The sequence below is a fragment of the Lipotes vexillifer genome, unplaced genomic scaffold, assembly GCF_000442215.2.
Source record: "Lipotes vexillifer unplaced genomic scaffold, Lipotes_vexillifer_v1.1 scaffold998, whole genome shotgun sequence".
NCBI classification, from domain to species: domain Eukaryota; kingdom Metazoa; phylum Chordata; class Mammalia; order Artiodactyla; family Lipotidae; genus Lipotes; species Lipotes vexillifer.
In genome coordinates this window covers 865,062-883,189 of record NW_006781565.1, presented here as the reverse complement: position 1 = coordinate 883,189, position 18,128 = coordinate 865,062, and the positions used below count along the sequence as shown (strand labels likewise).

The window sequence follows — 18,128 nt, the reverse complement described above, 5'->3', positions numbered from 1 at the left end:
TACTTTTGGGTTTTTTTTTTTTTTTTTTTTTTTTTTTTGCTCTAATGGTGTGCTGGAAGTTCTCTTTTGGACTCCAGAACTTCCACAGAGGTATTCTCATCTATGGATGATTGTCAAAATCTGTGTTCTTGATGGGGAGGATGGTAAAAACGCCTATTCTGCCATTTTGCTGAAATCACTCTCCCCTTTTTCCTAATGTAAGCATTTAGTACTATAAATTTCTCTCTCAGTACTGCTTTGGCTGTGTCCTGTATGTTTTGATATGTTGTGTTCATTAAGTTTTCTTTTTTACTTCTTTACTAGACTTTTGAAATAAAAGGTTAGCCCTACTTTTCATGTTGCTAAAGGCTTTTTTTTTTTTACATCTTTATTGGAGTATAATTGCTTTACAATGGTGTGTTAGTTTCTGCTTTATAACAAAGTGAATCAGTTATACATATACATATGTTCCCATATCTCTTCCCTCTTGCATCTCCCTCCCTCGACCCTCCCTATCCCACCCCTCTAGGTGGTCACAGAGCACCCAGCTGATCTCCCTGTGCTATGTGGCTGCTTCCTACTACCTATCTATTTTACGTTTGGTAGTGTATATATGTCCATGCCAATCTCTCACTTTGTCACAGCTTACCCTCCCCCCTCCCTATATCCTCAAGTCCCTTCTCTAGTAGGTCTGTGTCTTTATTCCCATCTTACTCCTAGGTTTTTCATGACATTTTTTTTCTTAGATTCCATATATATGTGTTAGCATACGGTATATCCCTTTCTGTTTCTGAGTTACTTCACTCTGTATGAAAGACTCTAGGTCCATCCACCTCACTACAAATAACTCAATTTCATTTCTTTTTATGGCTGAGTAATATTCCATTGTATATATGTGCCACATCTTCTTTATCCATTCATCTGATGACGGATACTTAGGTTGCTTCCATCTCTGGGCTATTGTAAATAGAGCTGCAATGAACATTTTGGTACATGACTCTTTTTGAATTATGGTTTTCTCAGGGTATATGCCCAGTAGTGGGATTGCTGGGTCATATGGTAGTTCTGTTTGTAGTTTTTTAAGGAACCTCCATACTGTTCTCCATAGTGGCTGTACCAATTCACATTCCCACCAGCAGTGCAAGAGTGTTCCCTTTTGTCCACACCCTCTCTAGCAGTTATTGTTTCTAGATTTTTTGATGATGGCCATTTTGACCGGTATGAGATGATATCGCATTGTAGTTTTGATTTGCATTTCTCTAATGATTAATGATGTTGAGCATTCTTTCATGTGTTTGTTGGCAGTCTGTATATCTTCTTTGGAGAAATGTCTATTTAGGTCTTCTGCCCATTTTTGGATTGGGTTGTTTATTTTTTTGTTATTGAGCTGCATGAGCTGCCTGTAAATTTTAGAGATTAATCCTTTGTCAGTTGATTCATTTGCAAATATTTTCTCCCATTCTGAGGGCTGTCTTTTGGTCTTGTTTATGGTTTCCTTTGCTGTGCAAAAGCTTTGAAGTTTCATTAGGTCCCATTTGTTTATTTTTGTTTTTATCTCCATTACTCTAGGAGATGGGTCAAGAAGGATCTTGCTGTGATTTATGTCATAGAGTGTTCTGCCTATGTTTTCCTCTAAGAGTTTGATAGTTTCTGGCCTTACATTTAGGTCTTTAATCCATTTTGAGCTTATTTTTGTGTATGGTGTTAGGGAGTGATCTAATCTCATACTTTTACATGTACCTGTCCAATTTTCCCAGCACCACTTATTGAAGAGGCTGTCCTTTCTCCACTGTATATTCCTGCCACCTTTATCAAAGATAAGGTGACCATATGTGCATGGGTTTATCTCTGGGCTTTCTATCCTATTCCATTGATCTATCTTTCTGTTTTTGTGCCAGTACCATACTGTCTTGATTACTGTAGCTTTGTAGTATAGTCTGAAGTCAGGCAGCCTGATTCCTCCAGCTCCATTTTTTGTTCTCAAGATTGCTTTGGCTATTCGGGGTCTTTTGTGTTTCCATACAAATTGTGAAATTTTTTGTTCTAGTTCTGTGAAAAATGCCAGTGGTAGTTTGATAGGGATTGCATTGAATCTGTAGATTGCTTTGGGTAGTAGAGTCATTTTCACAATGTTGATTCTTCCTATCCAAGAACATGATATATCTCTCCATCTATTTGTATCATCTTTAATTTCTTTCATCAGTGTCTTATAATTTCCTGCATACAGGTCTTTTGTCTTCTTAGGTAGGTTTATTCCTACATATTATATTCTTTTTGTTGTAATGGTAAATGGGAGTGTTTTCTTGATTTCACTTTCAGATTTTTCATCATTAGTGTATAGGAATGCCAGAGATTTCTGTGCATTAATTTTGTATCCTGCTACTTTACCAAATTCATTGATTAGCTCTAGTAGTTGTCTGGTAGCATCTTTAGGATTCTCTGTGTATAGTATCATGTCATCTGCAAACAGTGACAGCTTTACTTCTTCTTTTTTGATTTGGATTCCCTTTATTTCCTTTTCTTCTCTGATTGCTGGGCTAAAACTTCAAAACTATGTTGAATAAGAGTGGTGAGAGTGGGCAACCTTGTCTTGTTCCTGATCTTAGTGGAAATGCTTTCAGTTTTTCACCATTGAGGACGATGTTGGCTGTGGGTTTGTCATATATGGCCTTTATTATGTCGAGGAAAGTTCCCTCTATGCCTACTTTCTGCAGGGTTTTTATCATAAATGGGTGTTGAATTTTTCGAAAGATTTCTCTGCATCTATTGAGTTGATCATATGGTTTTTCTCCTTCAATTTGTTAATATGGTTTATCACATTGATTGATTTGCGTATATTGAAGAATCCTTTCATTCCTGGAATAAACCCCACTTAATCATGGGGTATGATCCTTTTAAATGTGCTGTTGGATTCTGTTTGTTAACATTTTGTTGAGGATTTTTGCATCTATGTTCATCAGTGATATTGGCGTGTAGATTTCTTTCTTTGTGACATCCTTGTCTGGTTTTGGTATCAGGGTGATGGTGTCCTTGTAGAATGAGTTTGGGAGTGTTCCTCCGTCTGCTATATTTTGGAAGAGTTTGAGAAGGATAGGTGTTAGCTCTTCTCTAAATGTTTGATAGACTTCGCCTGTGAAGCCATCTGGTCCTGGGCTTTTGTTTGTCAGAAGATTTTTAATCACAGTTTCAATTTCAGTGCTTATGATTGGTCTGTTCATATTTTCTATTTCTTCCTGATTCTGTCTTGGCAGGTTTTGCATTTCTAAGAATTTGTCCATTTCTTCCAGATTGTCCATTTTATTGGCATAGAGTTGCTTGTAGTAATCCCTCATGATTTTTTGTATTTCTGCAGTGTCAGTTGTTACTTCTCCTTTTTCATTTCTGATTCTATTGATTTGAGTCTTCTCCCTTATTTTCTTGATGAGTCTGGCTAATGGTTTATCAATTTTGTTTATCTTCTCAAAGAACCAGCTTTTAGTTTTATTGATCTTTGCTATTGTTTCCTTCATTTCTTTTTCATTTATTTCTGATCTGATTTTTATGATTTCTTTCCTTCTGCTAACTCTGGGGTTTTTTTGTTCTTCTTTCTCTAATTGCTTGAGGTGCAAGGTTAGGTTGTTTAATCGAGATGTTTCCTGTTTCTTAAGGTAGGATTGTCTTGCTATAAACTTCCCTCTTAGAACTGCTTTTGCTGCATCCCAAAGGTTTTGAGTCATCGTGTCTCCACTGTCATTTGTTTCTAGGTATTTTTTTGTTTCCTCTTTGATTTCTTAAGTGATCACTTCATTATTAAGTATTGTATCGTTTAGCCACCATGTGTTTGTGTTTTTCACAGATCTTTTCCTGTAATTGATATCTAGTCTACTAGCGTTGTGGTCGGAAAACATACTTGATACAATTTCAATTTTCTTAAATTTACCAAGGCTTGACTTGTGACCCAAGATATGATCTATCCTGGAGAATGTTCCATGAGCACTTGAGAAAAATGTGTATTCTGTTGTTTTTGGATGGAGTGTCCTATAAATATCAATTAAGTCCATCTTGTTTAATGTATCATTTAAAGCTTGTGTTTCCTTATTTATTTTCATTTTGGATGATCTGTCCATTGGTGAAAGTGGGGTGTTGAAGTCCCCTACTATGAATGTGTTACTGTCGATTTCCCCTTTTATGGCTGCTAGTTTTTGCCTTATGTATTGAGGTGCTCCTATGTTGGGTGCAGAAATATTTACAATTGTTATATCTTCTTCTTGGATCGATCCCTTGATCATTATGTAGTGTTCTTCTTTGTATCTTCTAAGAGTCTATATTTTAAAGTGTATTTTGTCTGATATGAGAATTGCTACTCCAGCTTTCTTTTGGTTTCCATTTGCATGGCATATCTTTTTCCATCCCCTTACTTTCAGTCTGTATGTGTCTCTAGGTCTGAAGTGGGTCTCTTGTAGACGGCATATATACAAGTCTTGTTTTTGTATCCATTCAGCTAGTCTGTGTCTTTTGGTGGGAGCATTTAATCCATTTACATTTAAGGTAATTATCGATATGTATGTCCCTATTCCCATTTTCTAAATTGATTTGGGTTTGTTATTATAGGACTTTTCCTTCTCTTGTGTTTTTGTCTAGAGAAGTTCCTTTAGCATTTGTTGTAAAGCTGGTTTGGTGGTGCTGAACTCTCTCAGCTTTTGCTTGTCTGTAAAGGTTTTAATTTCTCCATCAAATCTGAATGAGATCCTTGCTGGGTAGAGTAATCTTGGTTGCAGGTTTTTCTCCTTCATCACTTTAAATATGTCCTGCCAGTCCCTTCTGGGTTGCAGAGTTTCTGCTGAAAGATCAGCTGTTAACCTTATGGGGATTCCCTTGTGTGTTATTTGTTGTTTTTCCCTTGCTGCTTTTAATATGTTTTCTTTGTATTTAATTTTTGACAGTTTGATTAATATGTGTCTTGGCGTATTTCTCCTTGGATTTATCCTGTATGGGACTCTCTGTGCTTCCTGGACTTGATTAACTATTTCCTTTCCCATATTAGGGAAGTTTTCAACTATAATCTTCTCTTCAAATATTTTCTCAGTCCCTTTCTTTTTCTCTTCTTCTTCTGGAACCCCTTTAATTCAAATGTTGGTGCATTTAATGTCTCAGAAGTCTCTAAGACTGTCCTCAGTTCTTTTCATTCTTTTTTCTTTATTCTGCCCAGCAGTAGTTATTTCCACTATTTTATCTTCCAGGTCACTTATCTGTTCTTCTGCCTCAGTTATTCTGCTATTGATCCCATCTAGAGTATTTTTAATTTCATTTATTGTGTTGTTCATCATTGCTTGTTTCCTCTTTAGTTCTTCTAGGTCCTTGTTAAATATTTCTTGCATTTTCTCTATTGTATTTCCAAGATCTTGGATCATCTTTACTATCATTATTCTGAATTCTTTTTCAGGTAGACTGCCTACTTCCTCTTCATTTGTTAGGTCTGGTGGGTTTTTATCTTGCTCCTTCATCAGCTGTGTGTTTTTCTGTCTTCTCATTTTGCTTAACGTACTGTGTTTGGGGTCTCCTTTTTGCAGGCTGCAGATTCGTAGTTCCCATTGTTTTTGGTGTCTGTCCCCAGTGGCTAAAGTTGGTTCAGTGAGTTGTGTAGGCTTCCTGGTGGAGGGGACTAGTGCCTGTGTTCTGGTGGATGAGGCTGGATCTTGTCTTTCTTGCGGGCAGGTCCACGTCTGGTGGTGTGTTTTGAGGTGTCTGTGGTCTTATTATGATTTTAGGCAGCCTCTGTGCTAATGGGTCGGATTGTGTTCCTGTCTTGCTAGTTGTTTGGCATAGGGTGTCCAGCACTGTAGCTTGCTGGTCTTTGAGTGAAGCTGCGTGTTGGTGTTGAGATGGAGATCTCTGGGAGATTTTCACCATTTGATATTACATGGAGCCGGGAGGTCTCTTGTTGACCAGTATCCTGAAGTTGGCTCTCCCACTTCAGAGGCACAGCACTGACTCCTGGCTGCAGCACCAAGAGCCTTTCATCCACACGGCTCAGAATAAAAGGGAGAAAAAGTAGAAAGAAAGAAAGAGGATAAAATAAAATAAAATAAAATATTAAAATAAAAAATATTAAGAAAAAAAAATTTTTTTAAAGTAAAAAAATAAATAGATGGACAGAACCCTAGGACAAATGGTGAAAGCAACATTATACAAAATCTCACACAGCAGCATACACGTACACACTCACAAAAAGAGGAAAAGGGGAACAAATAATATATCTTGCTGTCAAAGTCCACCTCCTCAATTTTGGATGATTCGTTGTCCATTCAGGTATTCCACCGATGCAGGGTACATCAAGTTGATTGTGGAGATTTAATCCACTGCTCCTGAGGCTGCTGGGAGAAATTTCCCTTTCTCTTCTTTGTTCACACAGCTCCCAGGGTTCAGCTTGGGATGTGGCCCCACCTCTGCATGTAGGTTGCCTGAGGGCGTCTGTTCTTCGCTCAGACAGGACGGGGTTAAAGGAGCCGCTGATTTGGGGACTCTGGCTCACTCAGGCCGCTGGGAGGGAGGGGCACGGCGTGCGGGGCAGGCCTGTGGCGGCAGAGGCTTGCGTGATGTTGCCCCAGCCTGAGGCCCGCCGTGCGTTCTCCAGGGAAAGTTGTCCTTGGATCCCGGGAACCTGGCAGTGGAGGGCTGCACAGGCTCCCCGGAAGAGGAGTGTGGATAGTGACCTGTGCTCGCACACAGGCCCCTTCGTGGCGGCAGCAGCAGCCTTAGCATCTCCCGCCCGTCTCTGGTGTCCGCGTTTTTAGCCGTGGCTCACGCCCATCTCTGGAGTTTCTTTAAGCAGCGCTCTTAAACCCCTCTCCTCGCGCACCAGGAAACATAGAGGGAAAAAAAGTCTCTTGCCTCTTCTGCAGCTCCAGACCTTTTCCCGGACTCCCTCCCGGCTAGCCGTGGTGCACTAACCTCTTCAGGCTGTGTTCACGCAGCCAACCCCAGTCCTCACCCTGCGCTCCGACTAAAGCCGAGCCTCAGCTCTCAGACCTGCCCACTCCGGCGGGAGAGCAGACAAGCCTCTCGGGCTGGTGACTGCCGGTCGGCACTGATACTCTGTGTAGGAATCTCTCCCCTTTGCCCTCCACACCCCTTTAGCTGTGCTCTCCTCAGCGGCACCGAAGCTTCCCCCCTCTGCCTCCCGCAGTCTCCGCCTGCGAAGGGGCTTCCTAGTGTGTGGAAACCTTTCCTCCTTCACAGCTCCCTCCCACTGGTGCAGGTCCCGTCCCGCCCCTATTCTTTTGTCTCTGTTTATTCTTTTTTCTTTTGCCCTACCCAGGTACGTGGGGAGTTTCTTGCCTTTTGGGAGGTCTGAGGAGTTCTGCCAGCGTTCAGTAGATGTTCCCTAGGAGTTTTTCCACGTGTAGATGTATTTCTGATGTATCTGTGGGGAGGAAGGTGATCTCTGCGTCTTACTCTTCTGCCATCTTCCCCCTCTCCCCATTCAGTTCTTATAATTTTATTTTTCTTTGAGACTTCTTTGACCCGTTGATTATTTAGAAGTTTGTTTTCAAATTTTCATGTGTTCTTAGATTTTCCTGTTGTCTCTCTGTTACTGATTTCTAGTTTGATTCCATTATGGTTAGAGAATACAATCTTTATGATTTCTGTATTTGTCTGCGGGATACTATAACAAAAATACCATAGATTGAATGGCTTAAACAACAAATATTATTTCTCACAGTTCTGGAAGCTGTAAATCTGAGATCAGAGTGCCAGCGTGGTAAAGTTCTGGTCAGGGCCCATTTCCTGGCTTGAAGACAGTTACTTTCTTGCTATGTCCTCACGTGGCTGAAAGAGAACGCTGGTCTCTTCAACTCTTTATGAGTACCAGTCCCATCGTGAGGGCTTCACTTCTATGACCTCATCCAAACCCAATTACTTCTTAAAGGCCCTACCTCCAATCACCATTCCACACTGGGTGTTAAGGCCTTGATATATGAATTTTGGGGGGGTACAAACATTTAGTCCATAGCAGTTTTATTCTTTTAAATTTGTTGAGGTTCGCTTTATGGCCCAGAACATGGTCTGTTTTGTTGAATGATCTATAGGTGCTTGAAACAAATGTATGTTATGCTATTGTTGGTGGAGTGTACTATAAATGTCAATTAAACCTAATTAGTTAGTTGTGTTGTTCAGGTTTTATATATTTTTGCTGACTTTCTGCCTAGTAATTCTATCAGTAGCTGAAGGAGGGGTGTTAAAGTCCCCAACTTTGTCTGTTTCCTTGCTCAGCTCCGAAAGTTTTTAAAAACAGTTTCACTGACATATAATTTATGTACTATATAATCATCCATTTAAAGTGTACAATTCAGTGGTTTTTACATATATTGACAGTTACTGAGAGTTGTGCAACCATCACTGCTACATAGCTTTAGAATATATGGATCAACCCCCCAGCAGCAATTATACCTGCCCCTTGGCTCCCATGAACAAATTCACTAGCTCTAGTCAATCAAGATCTACTTTCTGTTTCTATAAGATTTACCTTTTCTGGATATTTCACTTAAATGAAATCATATAATATATGGTCTTGTTTCACTGAGCATAATGTCTTCAAGGTCCAACCATGTCCTAGCATATATCAGTACTTCATTCCTTTTTATTGCTGAATAATATTTTGTTATATGGGTATACTGTTTTATTTATCCATTTATCAATTGATGGAAATTTGGGTTGTTTCCATTTTGACTATTATGAATAATGCTGTTAAGAATATTTGTGTACAAGTTTTGTGAGGATATATGTTTTCATTTCTCTTGATTATATATATAGAAGTAGAATTGCTGGGTAATAATGGTGTCTCCATGTTTCATATTTTAAGATACTGCCTAACTGTTCTCTAAACCAACTGTACCATTTTGGATTCCCACTAGTAGTGCATGAAGGTCTCAATTTTTCCACAACCTCACCAATACTTATTGTTGTCTTTTTTTGATATAATCGTCCAGGTGGGTGTGGCATGGTATTATCACTTTTGTTTTGATTTGTATTTCTTTAATGCCTAATGATTTTGATCATCTTTTCACGTGCTATTGGCCATTTGTATACCTTTTTTGGAGAAATGTCTATTCAGATACTTTGCATATTTTAAAATTAGGTTACTTATTTTTTTAGTATTGAGTTTTAAGGGTTCTTTATATATTCTAGATACAAGTCCCTTATCTGATATAAGATTTTTAAACATTTTCTCCCATTCTTTGAATTGTCTTTTCAGTTTCTTGATGGTATCATTTGTAGCACAAAGTCTTTAATTTTGATGAAATTCAATTTCAATTCTTGGGAGAAATCCTACTTTGTCATGACATATAATCTTTTTTTTATTCTGCTAGATTTGGTTTGCTAGTATTTTGTTGAGCAATTTTTGCACCTAGATTCATAACAAAGATTGGTCTGTAGTTTTTTTGTGATGATTTTTTCCTTAGGCTTCACATCTTTTTTTTTTTGCAGTACACGGGCCTCTCACTCTTGTGGCCTCTCCCATTTCAGAGCACAGGCTCCGGACGCACAGGCTTAGTGGCCATGGCTCACGGGCTCAGCCGCTCCATGGCATGTGGGAATCTTCCCGGACCGGGACACGAACCCGTGTCCCCTGCATTGGCAGGCGGACTCTCAACCACTGCGCCACCAGGAAAGCCCAGGCTTCACATCTTTTAACCAACTCAGGCTGAAGCCCTGGAGCCCATGTGTCTATCCAACAGGATAAGCTATGGTTATTCATTTTTGCCATTTTTCCAATCTCTCTTTCAAGCTGTATTTCCTCACTCACCAAATTTTATGAGGGAAAAGATAAGAATATCATGATTTGGTATACCTCACTTACAAGGTGATGAGAGGTGGACCCAGGGGTACGGACAAAATTCATGTGGTTTTTCAGTGAATCTCATATTTTTTATGTTTTCTGCTCCTTCAGGGGAATCTTTTCTTCTTTTTTACATTTTGTCTTTTGACTTTATTTCTAATATGTTCTATTTATTGGCAGGGATAATTAATTCTATATGGGTATGGTTGTTATGCTTTTTTGTCCAGACTAGAGAGACCAAAATGATAAGATTTAGTCATTTTTCATGCATTTCCTAGGCTTCTTTTTCTTGGACTGCCTGCTTATCCCCTCAGATTTCTTCTTACAAATTCAGGTATATTAGTGACAATTCTTCTCATTATTATATGTGTTCACTTTCACCAATACCATGTAAGTAGTGATTAGGTTAGGAGACACATTGAGTCAAATCAGCACAGCTGTACTCTGTATCTTTCATGTTGAACCTTCACTAGAATCAGAGATTATGGCCTGGTATGGTATGTTTCTGCTGTTGAATTCATTTTTGCCATTTTTTGACTACTTACTTTTCCTTCCTCCCTTTATACTTTTTTGTTAGTGTAGGGAGAGGAAGATTTTATAATCTGCCTTCACTCTTCCACCTTTACCAAACAGTTTGATCTACTGTATCAGTCTTTTTTTGACACCTACTTTAACTTTGTTATATATTTTTTCTGTTTGATCAATCATGAGCTGAAAGAAGGAGTTAAGGGTTTATTACTGTTATAATTCTCTTCTTTGTGAGTTCTCAGCCAATTTTGCTTTACATGTTTTGATGAATATTATTCATTTTGTAAAAGTTTATACTAATTAATTGCTCCTTGGAAACTGTATATTTCATCTTTGTCCTTTTTGCTTTGAAGCCAGCTTTGCCTGATATTTATGTTGTGATCCTAACTTTCTTTTTGGACTTGTTTGTCTTATATGTTTTTGTCCATTTCTTATTAACCCTGATGGAGTCTCTAATCTGAGAGTCTCTTTTTCTTTAGTAGCTTATTTTTTCCGATAGTATTTATTGATACGATTCGTATTTTTAAATTATTCTTGCATTTCTGGAATGAACTCCATTTAGTCATGAAGTATTTTTAATGTGATGCTGGATTCTGTTTGCCAAAATTTTTACTTAGTACCTTCATATTGATATTCATAAGATAGAATTGTTGTAGTTTTACTTTTTTTAATCATGGTAAAATATGTATCATTAAATTTACCATCCATCTTAACACTTTTTAAGTGTATACAGTTTGTTTTAAGCATATACATATTGTTGTACAGTAGATCTCTAGAACTTTTTAGTCTTGCAAAACTGGAAGTCTAAATCCATTAAACACTAATTCCCCTTCCAACCACCTTTTTTCTGTTTCTATGATTTTAACTACCTTTGATACTTCATATGAGTAGAACCATGCAGTATTTGTCTTTCTGTAACTGGATTATTTCAGTTAGCATAATGTCTTCAAGGTTCATCCATTTGTACCATGTGACAGAATTTCCTTTTTTTTTTTTTTAAGGCAGTCTGATATTCCATTGCATGTATATACCACATGGATGAATATCCATTCATCTGTGATGGACATTTAGGTTGCTTCCACCTCTTGGCTATTGTGATTAATGTTGTAATTAATGAACATGGGTGTGCAAATGTCTCTTGGAGATCCTGCTGTGAATTCTTTTGGATATATACCCAAAAGTGGGATTCCTGGATCATATGGTAATTCTATTATTAATTTTTGAGGAACCATCATACAGTCTTTTGTAGCAACTGTACCATTTTACATTTCTGCCAATAGTGTGCAAGGGTTCCGATTTCTCTGCATCCTTGCCAACACTTATTTTCTATTATTTTGATAGTGGTCATCCTCCTAAGGAGTGTGAGTGATAGCTCATTGTAGTTTTAATTTGCATTTCTCTTATAATTAATGATGTTGGGCATCTTTTCATACGCTTGTTGGCCATTTGTATATACTCTTTGGAGAATCGTCTATTCATGTCCTTTGCCCATTTAAAAATTATTTGGTTTTTTTTGGTTGAGTTGTGTGAGTTCCTTACATATTCTGGATATTAACCCTTATCAATATGATATATATTTTAATCATGCTTTTGCCATTTTATTTTACATTATATATTAATATATATTTTATTGTCTTTTTCTCTAAATTTTATGTGTGTGTATTTTTGGTTGATTTGGGACGTGTATATAGTTTTTTAAATTATTTTACTCATTACCTTTATATTTTTAAACAGTATATCTAACACTTTCTCCTACTGCTTATTCTTTTGCATATACAATTTTTATGTTTTATTATTTTACATTATCAGGATTAATAAAAACACATTTAGTTCTGTAATCCCAATTCCATTATTTAAGTTGAGCTCATGTTTTGTATGAAACTTTTTCTTAGTTTTCAATTTTGATCCTAGTCAATATGCCAATCCCGATTTTGACCTATTTTACATACCAGTTGGTATGAAGAAATTGTTGCCGAATGGCAGCATTAGCTTCCACTTAAAATAGGTTGGCTTTGTGAGACTGTACTAAATCACCTTTCCTATATCTTTCATCTCTTGATGGTGCCTTAATCTCTGCCTAGTGAGATGTGGTATTTTGTATATTTGTTTACATTCTTGATATGGAAGGAGAGTTCTAAAGTCTTCCAATTGGTCCTTCCAAATATAAAAACCTCTCACTCTGTAGTCAGAACCAATATGGGGATTTTGCCACTTATTGAGTTTATCTGTTCAGCTGTATACTCAGGATCTAAAGAAATGACCACAGGATAGGTTTATGGTTCCATGGGCTCACCATGAGGTGGACTTGGATTAAGTACACCTGCGCTCAAACTAGTGAAAAAATAATAACATTATGGGTTACAAGAATTGGTGTTAGCTAATGGTCAATGTCCAATTACCCATAAGTCTTAGTATTTCTCTCAGTGCGCATGGTAGTAGGAAGGATTCAGTATGAATTTGTGATATTATTGCAAAATCCTTCCACAATAGTACCAGGCTTTTGTTTAATTTAGAGGGTTCTAGGTTTGTAAATTTATTCAGGTCTGAAATTTGGGCACAGGGCTATCATATTCTACTTCTGTGCCTCAAGTCAATCCTCTCTTTGCCAGACCATATTACAGGCGCTTTTTAGTTACTCAGACTAAATAGGTAACTTAGTGGACTGCCCATCACTTTGGTCTTAGGGAACTCATGATTAATTAGACACTACCAAAGATACACCTTTGTATATGAGCTAATTCACACCTTGGAAACCCATGTTGTATTAGAACAGACTGTACTAAGATCTTTGGAGTAGCAAAAGTCAGAGTTGTAGAGAAAGTGCAATTTTGGGAGGTGCTTTCTCCCTTCCATCCTCTAGAAGCCAAGATATGTATTCTGAGAATCAGTGTAATTTAGTCAGTTTAGAGGGTATACTTTATCCTAGAAGACAGCATTTCATCCCCGTAGAGTAGACCCCAGTTGTGATAACTGAAGATCAACTATTGGTAGTTGATAGGATACATAATAAGAGCAGTAACTACTGTTACATCAGCTTATTGCCAGCTTCTTTCATGGTGAAGTGTGTTCTCTAGTTAGGAGCAGCACTTTAGGAGAGATACCATGGTGTACACACACAGACATTCAGTGAGTGCAGGTATTGGCATAGGCATCATGGGCAGGCAAGGCGAGTTTGCCTCAAGTTGTGCTTATTGAAACTTTTTCTTCTCTGAGACCTTTAAGGCTCCTTGGAGCTGTAACCATTCTGTTTTCCAGATGATTGTCATATTAAAGGCATTGCACATATTCTTTTCTCTAGGCCAGGGTTAATTTTTCTTTTTTTCCCACTGAATACACATGCCCTAATCTCCAGCAAAATGTATTGTTTCCTGGAGTACTAGAGAAATGATGTATTATTTTGTAAGTATTTTGTACTCTTTTTGTACTTTCTTTTTCTCTCTCATACCTGTTTATCTCAAGTTGAAAATTGATTATTCAGTGTCCAACTGAATTGCTTTTCTCCATACACAGAGAAAAAGGGAATTCTGTCTCTAAAGGCTCACAATATTTTGGATCTCTTTGCAGCTCTTTACAGTTAGTTACTTGTATATACCCTTACTTTATAAGCTGATCCATCCACTTCATTTTACAAATGAGAAAGCTGAGATTCAGTGTTTTAAAGGACTTAACGAGTCCACAGATAACTACTGGAGACAGATCAGAATTTTTAAAAAAGATAATCAAAATCAAATAACATACCTTTGTAGAAAGTAACTAATTTGTTTTTCTTTTTTCTTTTCATTATTTTATAAGATTTAGAAGGTAGTATTCTTTGTTAATACTTCTTAGGAAAGATTTGATAATAGGAACAGTAATTTTTTATAATAGTAATGACTACATTGTATGTACTTGATATTCATTTTTAATAGGCAAACCTCAAAAGAGAGGCAAAAGAAAACACAGTTACTCTCAAAGAAAAAAAAGACAAGGTAAGAGTTTTATATAACTCTCATAGATTTCTTTATAATGATTTCACTTTCTAACATCTACTTAGTAAATTTTTTTGTTCATAAATGGGAAAATAACATCAAAAATATATCACACAGAAGATGTGGTACATATATACAATGGAATATTACTCAGCCATTAAAAAGAACAAAATAATGCCATTTGCTGGAACATGGATGGACCTAGAGATTATCATGCTAAGTGAAGTTAAGTCAGATAGAGAAAGACAAATATCATATGATATTGCTTATATGTGGAATCTACAAATGAACTTATCTACAAAACAGAAATAGAGTTACAGCTGTAGAAAATAAACTTATGGTTACTAGGGGGTAAAGGGTGGGGGAGGGATAAATTGGAAGATTGGGACTGACATATACCCACTGCTATATAAAAGTACATAACTAATAAGGACCTATGGTATAGCACAGGGAACTCTATTCAATACTCTGTAATGGCCTATATGGGAAAAGAATCTAAAAAAGACTGGATATATGTATATGTATAACAGATTCACTTTGCTGTACCCCTGAAACTAATACAACATTGTAAATCAACTATATCCCAATAAAAATTAAATATATATATATATATCACAATTTCATTTCCAAAATTGTTTCTTTCTATTTATTAATTCAAAAGCATTAGCTAAAAAAAAAAAAAAAAAAAAGCATTAGCTAAAAAATTTCAAAGCATTTGTCATTTGGAAATTTAGAGATTTTATTCTTTTATAGTTTTTATTATAGCATTAAATTAGTTAGGTACTTCTGTGTTTCTTGAGAAATTTCCAACATTGGGGGAAAATATTTCAATTAAAAATTCTAAAGCTCATGTTTAGATTGTGTTTAATTTTAAGGTTTGAGAGGGCTAAATAAGTGACATCTTGCTCTCTTAAGTCTAAGCCAACTGAGAAAGGCAGTGAAAATCAACATAATATCTTTATTATTGACAAATAATATTGGACAGTGTGGCTTATATTTGAAGGCAACAGGATTTCTTAATCCTGAAATCCTAAATTAAACAAGTTTATCTACTCTATCACAGGTAGAGCTAGACTGGGACAAGTGTACCTACTTGAATGGCCTGCTCTTGTAAAATGTATGGCATAGAGTAGAATGTGTGCTTCTTCTGGTACCCAAGAGGAGGAGTAAGGAAGGGGCTGAACTATATGTCCCCCGTTACTCCTTTCATATTCAACAATCCCATTAAGTCGTTGCTGTTTCTCTAAGGAAGTAGAGAGAAGAATGTTCCCTGTACATAGAAGGAAGCATCAGGTATGAGAAAGGGAGGTTATATTCAGCTTCTAATCCAGTTGGTAGTATAGAATTATTACAGAAGAGTTTTATTGCAAATTTTAGTTAAAATGATTAAATATTCCTTATACAGTGATGTAGTTTCCTAAGTCCCCACGGAAGTTGCTTTAACTATAAACTGAAAGTAACAGAGTATATTGTTTGTCTTGTTTGTTTGTATATTGTTTGTATATGTTTGTTTAACATAAGAGTATATTGTTTGTCTATACCAAACAACAATGTTCAGTTTTTTGGTATAGACAGTGCTATAATTTTGTTACATTTGGGTTCAAAGAGAAGAAAGAAAGAAATATTGCACCTGTGAGTGAATATTAGGTGCTTCATATGTCTGGACACTGTGATAGACATTTGAAAACATTATATTTGGAGAAATTATTGTTATATTAAAATTAGCCAGGAGGGTTAGATATAGTCTAAGCGAAGTGTCTGATGAAGATGATAAATTGGTTAAACTCCAATATTTATTTCTAAATATAGAATGTGTTCCTATTATGGAAGTATATATCACATATTTTTATAGAGTTGTTTTGATTCATGTATAATTCCAGTAATATATGTCTATTATTTATATATGTTATCAAGTAGATTAGTTAATTCCCTATATTTTATCTGGGTGTCTAGATATATATATTGCAAATAATGAGAAAATGATGAAATGAAAAGATTTAAATAGACTTGTGTGCTATGCTTTATTCCAACAATATTGAAGTATCACAAGCCTTATCTATAATAATCATTAGGTTTATCAAACATTTCTGAGGTTGGGAATGTTATTTCTTCATGCTTCAGTTTTATCACCTAGGGATAATAATAGTACCTTTTTCCTAAAGTTGTTATGAAGATTAAATGAGATTATTATCTCATTTAATGCTTTGTGAAGCATTTAAAATAGTGCTTGCCAGGGAGATCAGCTCGGTGCTTTGTGACCACCTGGAGGGGTGGGGTAGGGAGGGTGGGAGGGAGGGAGATGCAAGAGGGAAGAGATATGGGAACATATGTATATGTATAACTGATTCACTTTGTTATAAAGTAGAAACTAACACACCATTGTAAAGCAATTATACTCCAATAAAGATGTATTAAAAAATAATAAAATAAAATAGTGCTTGGCACATAGGAAATACCGAATAAATGTTTGTTTAAAAAGAACAACAGGTGCCCCTCCCTGCCCCCGGCCTGAGAGCGCCAGAGCCCCCGAGTCAGCGGCTCCTTTAACCCCGTCCTGTCTGAGCAAAAAACAGACGCCCTCCAGCGACCTACACGCAGAGGCAGGGCCAAGTCGAAAGCTGAGCCCCTGTGAGCTGTGAGAACAAAGAAGAAAAAGGGAAATCTCTCCCAGCAGCCTCAGAAACAGCGGATTAAAGCTACACAATCAATTTGATGTACCCTGCCTCTGTGGAATACATGAATAGACAGCGAATCATCCCAAATTGAGGAGGCGGACTTCTAGAGCAAGATCTATGATTTTTTCCCCTTTTCCTCTTTTTGTGAATGTGTATGTGTATGCTTCTGTGTGAGATCTTGTCTGTATAGGTTTGCTTCCACCATTTGTCCCAGCGTTCTATCCGACCATTTTTTTTTTCTTAATAATTAATTTTAATTTAAAGAACTCTATTATACTTTACCTTCTTTCTATCTTTCCTTCCTTCCTTCCCTTTTTGAGACAACGAATCGTCCCAAATTGAGGAGGTGGACTTGGAGAGCAAGTTTTATGATTTTTTCCACTTTACCTCTTTTTGTGAGGGTATATGTGTATGCTTCTATGTAAGATTTTGTCTCTATAACTTTGCTTCCACCATTTGTCCTAAGGTTCTATCCTTCCCTTTTTTTTTTCCTCTAAATAATTATTTTTTTAATTCAATAACTTTATTATACTTTATTTTATTTTACTGTATCTTCTTTCTTTCTGTATTTTTTCCTTCCTTCCCTCATTCCTTCCTTCCTTCCCTCCTCCCTCCCTCCCTCCTTTCTTTCCTTCTTGCCTTCTTCCTTTCTTTTCTTCTTTCTTTCTTTCTTCCTTCCCTCCTTCCTTCCTTCCCTCCTCTCTTTCTTTCTTTCTTTCTTTCTTTCCTATTTCCTCCTACTTATACTAATTCTCTCTACTTTCTCTCCCTTTTATTCTGAGCCGAGTGGATGAAAGGCTCTTGCTGCTCCAGCCAGGAGTCAGGACTCTGCCTCTGAGGTGGGAGAGCCAACTTCAGAACACTCGTCAAGAAGAGACCTCCCAGCCCCACATAATATCAAACGGCGAAAATCTCCCAGAGATCTCCATCTCAACACCAGCACCCAGCTTCGCTCAACGACCAGCAAGCTACAGTGCTGGACAACCTATGCCAACCATATAGCAAAACAGGAACACAACCCCACCCACTAGCAGAGAGGCTGCCTAAAATCATAATAAGTCCACAGACACCCCAAAACACACCACCAGACGTGGACCTGCCCACTAGAGAGACAAGATCTAGGCTCATTCATACACCACAACACAGGCACTAGTCCCC

General features: G+C 37.1%; 1 protein-coding gene across 1 annotated transcript in view; it reads left to right on the top strand.

The window, feature by feature from the left end:
• SYCP1 (synaptonemal complex protein 1) overlaps positions 1 to 18,128 on the top strand; it is a gene marked incomplete at its 5' end in the record, with an annotated part of 82,423 nt that overhangs the window by 45,307 nt on the left and 18,988 nt on the right. Inside the window, one exon of the mRNA XM_007454791.1 lies at positions 14,236 to 14,295. Within this exon, the coding sequence (XP_007454853.1) occupies positions 14,236 to 14,295 (60 nt within the window). The remainder of the gene's footprint in view (positions 1 to 14,235; positions 14,296 to 18,128) is intronic.